The sequence below is a fragment of the Octopus bimaculoides genome, chromosome 9, assembly GCF_001194135.2.
Source record: "Octopus bimaculoides isolate UCB-OBI-ISO-001 chromosome 9, ASM119413v2, whole genome shotgun sequence".
NCBI classification, from domain to species: Eukaryota; Metazoa; Mollusca; class Cephalopoda; order Octopoda; family Octopodidae; genus Octopus; species Octopus bimaculoides.
Window position 1 is genome coordinate 57,633,807 of NC_068989.1, and position 5,419 is coordinate 57,639,225.

A 5,419-nucleotide genomic window follows, 5' to 3' on the forward strand; every position below is an offset into this window, starting at 1 on the left:
TGATGATGATGATGATGATGATGATGATGATGATGATGATGATGATGATGATGATGATGATGATGATGATGATGATGATGATGATGATGATGATGATGATGAGGAGGAGGAGGAGGAGGAGTCACCACATTAAACAAACTTGAAAAACATTATCTAGAAAATATTCATTAAATTATTATTTGGTGGTTTAAACAGAGTTTATTTATTGGCCCAATTTCATTGGTTTATATTTATTTTCTCTCCATCAATGGTAAATTGTGATAAGATAATTATTTGAAATGAGAATTTATTTTGTTTTAGTATTTCTTTTACCTTTTGGCTACTGTTGTTCAAAAATTTAAATATTTACTGTAAGAACAATTAGTTTCACAACAAGACATATTAGCTATATCTAATCCCTTAAATGTAATATAAAAGTTAAACTTGTTATCAAATTTCCAGATGAAGTGAAAGTGAGTAAGTTTACTAAAATATCATATGTAAGATGAACTACAGAAAGCAGCTTCAAGTCACAACTGAAAATGAATAAGCTTATGGTATTATTTTGAATCTATGTCTGTTATATCATAATAAAGTTCCTAATGAGTCATTAAAGGTGCAGGCATGGTTGTGTAGTAAGAATTTTGCTTCCCAACACATGGTTCTGGGTTCAAACCCACTGTGTGACACCTTGGGCAAGTGTCTTCAACTATGACCTCAGGCCAACCAGAGCCCTGCAAGTGAATTTGGTAGACAGAAATTGAAAGAAGCCCAGTTACATATGTATACATACATTTATGTGTGTGTGTGTGTCTTTGTGTCTGTGTTTGTCTCCCTACCCCACCACTCGACATTCAGTACTGTGGTGTTTAAGTTCTTGTAACTTAGCAGTTCATCAAAAGAGACCGATAGAATAAGTACCCAGCTTTAAAAAACAATAAGTGCTGGGGGTCAATAAAACATTCAACTAAAAATTCTTCAAGGTGGTGTCCCAACATAGCTGAAGTCTAATGACTGAAACAATCAAAAGATAGAAGATAAAAGAATGAACTTCTTCTGAAACACCATTTCAGTTCTTAGTAGATCTATTTCACTTCCTTTAATTCTCATGTCTTAGGTAGCAGACTTTAGTTGTTACCTGGTTCACAGCCACAATTAGGCTCATAGATGGCTTTATCACAGTTTATATAATTACAGAATCTTCAGTCTATGGATATCATGATCCCTTCTTCCTGCCAGTCATAGAGACTCTGAAAAGGGATCTATCATTGCAGCTACCTTCTCCCCATCTCTTACAAAGATATTACAAAATAAAATCTTTCAAAGCTCTAAGCAAAGAATATGAGGTGGTGCTGAAAAGTTCCAGGCTTCAGGTAAAAGAAAATACAGGAGGATCAGTTAATTAAGATTTTATGCAACATATTCCCCTCTCAGATACACACATCTATTGCAGTAGTTCTACAGTTTTTCTAAGCCCTATAAAAGAACTCAGAAGGTGGGGCATCCAACCAGGCATTTTGTGATACCCTTAAAGCCAGGAACTTTTCAGCACTCCCTCATATCTACCATGCATATTATATTAAGACAAAACCTTCATTAGAGATGAAATCATGACTTCCATTGCATTTTCCTGTTTCTATATTATTTACAAATATTTCATGTAATATAACAAGAAGATATTGATTACTTATAAATATTTCATGTTATGTATACTAACTTCTTTCATAAAAAGAAAATATTGATTGCTTATATGTGTATTTAATTATGATAATATAGGATAATATTAATAAAATATAAATATCTGAGAAAAGAATACAGCAACTGACTCTATGAATTTCTAAATTTAGTTTCATTTCATTATAGACTGGGATCATTCTGATTCTACAAAGGTTTTATATCAATTATTTTTGTAATATATGGGATAGGATAGATTTTGTTGGAGCAATTAGTTGACAATTCACTCATTGCCTTCCTCACTGCTAACTAAGCACTAATTCAGTGGCCCAATAACACATCAGGAAGACAAGACAAGCATTTAAATCAGTGATTCGATTCTCAACCACTTTTTACCTATGGACCCCTTGGATTACTGTTTCATTCTGGTGGGCCCCCCATAACCATTTGATGTTTAATAAGTAGCTTTATAGATATCTTTCAAAATTCCTATATTGTTTTTCATAGGTTTACTTGTGTAGGTTTTCAATAGCACTCACTAAGAAATTGTTTCAGTGGCTGGAAACATGTTAACCCTTTCGTATTTAAATCAGCCATATCCAGCCAAAATATTCTACCAGTTTTATGTTCAAACTGGCCAGATCTGGCCTCTCACACTTATCTTACAGTATTATTCTAGAAATAAACAATCATGTCATTGAAATCTCAAAGTTACGAGCTAATGCATAACTAATTCAAATAAGTGTGAATAAATAAGCATTACATTTGATAGAGTAATCTGAATGTTAAAGGTTTAAACTACGTAAAATATTTGAGAAAGTAATCTAGTTGTTTTTTGCCATATACACATATAAAAGCAAAATTTATTCATGGTCTTTTAAAATACTACTGATGATCCCTGATTTATTACTTTGCTTGCATGGACCCCAAAATATTTTATATGGACCCCTAGGGATCATATGGACCTAAAACATACACTGACAGCATAAAACACATACATACCAAGGAATCATGAAAGTTAGTTTCTGTGTAGTTGTTCAACATGCTAGAAACTGCTGCTAAATTTTTTTCAAATCACACAGAAAAACATATTAATCCCTGAAAAGATCTCTGCAAAGATTTTGGAAATCACCCCTTCTTCCTTGATTAACTTATAAATTAAAAATAAAAATCATTAATAGCTTTACGAGTTCCAACCAGTGTACCAAGATGCACACCACTAAGGATTAATGCAGAGAAACAATGATTGTCACACGCCACCAAGTCCATGATTTATCCAGACTTGCATACTGCATTACATTTAATGAACCATTTCACGTCCTGGGTACATTGTGTGGTACTTCACTGTGCAGAATTGGGATTAATTTGGAGCAACAGATCTTGGGCCCCAACTAGTTTATGAAACTGATTACTTTCCCAAGCCAACAAAGACACTTCTTAATCTAACCATAGATTGACTTCAAACAGTTAAACATTCAAAGATGCAGTTATGAGATCAAATCTTACAATAGATGTTATCTATTCCTGGACAAACCACATGATTCTACTTGTCTCAAGGTTATTATTATTATTATCTCTTTTGTTTCCTTATAGTCAAGTGGGAAGTCTGTACTTATGACCCTTTGCAAGGCCTCGAAGCCGGTAGGAAGGAGAAAGGTCCCCTTAAACCAGAGAACTAGCCTAAAGAGTTGCAACTGCATGAACTCTGCTTAAGGTACCCAATGAACAGGTGAGGGTATTAAACTGGGTGACAGATTCAGTCTTTCACCTAAGTAGGCTATGATGGGATTTAAACACAAAATGCAAAATAACAAAACATATGCTCCAACACATCTAGTCTGACATTCAGGGATTAGTATTTTTCCTAGTTATATGTATTCATAATTATAAATAATGCATTATATATTAGAGCATTTTGAATGTTCTATATATTAGTTCCAAATTTTGGCAGAAGGACAGCAGTTTAGGGGGAAGAGGTAAGTTGATTACATTGACCCCAGTACTTGACTGGTACTTATTTTATTGATTCCCTGAAAGGATGAAAGGCAAAGTCAACCTCAGCAGAATTTGAACTCAGAACATAAAGACAGACAAAATACCACTAAGCATTATGCCCAGCATGCTAACGATTCTGCCAGCTGGCTGCCCTGAATGCTCTATATGTTAAATATTATCAATTATTTACTTATCTGTATATTTGTCAATCCATCTCACCATTTATTGAGTAAGACTTCTAAAGTGCCTTGTATTATGTTGACATTAACTTACTAATTTATCTATCAATCTATCTATCTACCTATCTATCTATTGTCTATTGATTTGTCTACTACACCACATATTTATTTAGATAGCTTTTTAAAGTTCTTTGTATTAAATATGCTTGCCTATTATTTTTCATGTAGATGGCATCTCTAAATTATTCATTCTTTATACTGTTATATTTTCCTACAATACTATAAACAGAATCATATAAATTAGTTCCTTTAGTAACACCAACAATTCGTCGTCATCATCATCATCATTATTCAACATCTGTTTTCCATGCAGGCATGGGTTGAACAGTTCAATGGGTACTGTTGAGCCAGAGGAATGTACCATGCTCCAATGTCTGCTTTAGAATGGCTTCTACAGCTAGATATCTCTCCTAATGCCAACCACTTTATAGAGTACTGGTTGCTTTTGTTCATGGAGCTATCACTTAGGATGGGTGATAGGAAAGGTATCCAGCTGTAGAAAATCCACTTCAATGAATTCAGTCTGACCTATGCAAGCATGGAAAAGTGGATGTTAAGCTATCATTACTCATTACTGACTAAAATCATTCTTTCAAACCGCTTGTTTATTTCTGTTTTTTAAGGTGTCTTCTGTTAAACATGTTAACACTAGTTTATCTATCTATTTCCCCAAATATTTACATCTAATCAGGTTTTTTTTAATGTACCATACATTAAATATTTTAACACTAAACTTGCCTTCTGCTTGCTTGCATGGTTGACTGGTTAGCAAGAGAAAAAGAGTCATCCAGGTGTAAAAAACTATTGTTGTAAAATCACGGGCCTACTTATGCTGTTATGGGGAAATGAATGTAAAATAGCCAAAAATAACTTAGGTTATTTATTCTTCTATTATCATTATTATCATCATCATCATCATCATCATTATGAATATCATTTTCATTATTATTGTTGTTGTTGCTGTTAGGGTAGTGAGCTGGCAGAATCATTAGCATATTGGACAAAATGCTTAGTGGCATGTCATCCATCTTCACATTCTGAGTTCAAATTCTACCGAGGTTGACTTTGCCTTTCATCTTTTCAGAGTCAATAAATTAAATACCAGTTGTGTACTGGGGTCAATGTAAATGATTTCAAATAGTGTCAAGGTCAATTTTGTCTTTCATCGTTTCAGGGTTTGTAAAGTACGTACCAGTTGAGTACTGGGGTCAATGTAAATGATTTAACCCTTGCCAAAAAATTGCTGGCCTAGTGCCAAACTTTGAAAATATTGCTGTTTTTGTTCTTGTTTTTTTTTGTTGTACTGTATTTTCTTCATAATATTCTATTGCATTCTATTCATTTTGTTTTGTATTTCCTTCCAGCTCTCAGCACGACAGTAGCACTGATAATATTTCCTGTTGCCATAGAACATGACTTAAAGCTGTTATCCCATCACTACGGAACGGGCTATGGTCTCGGATGGGGGGGAACTATATTCTTTTTTGCCGCAGCCCTTTGTATGAGTCTTGATGATATTGTCCGAGAGTCTT

General features: G+C 33.8%; 1 protein-coding gene across 1 annotated transcript in view; it reads left to right on the top strand.

Annotated features, from left to right (window-relative positions):
- LOC106871386 (uncharacterized) overlaps nt 1-5,418 on the top strand; it is a gene marked incomplete at its 3' end in the record, with an annotated part of 540,352 nt that extends 534,934 nt beyond the window's left edge. Inside the window, exon 8 of the mRNA XM_052970915.1 lies at nt 5,252-5,418. Coding sequence (XP_052826875.1) covers nt 5,252-5,418 — 167 coding nt within the window. The remainder of the gene's footprint in view (nt 1-5,251) is intronic.
- Between the last annotated feature and the right edge of the window lies 1 nt (nt 5,419).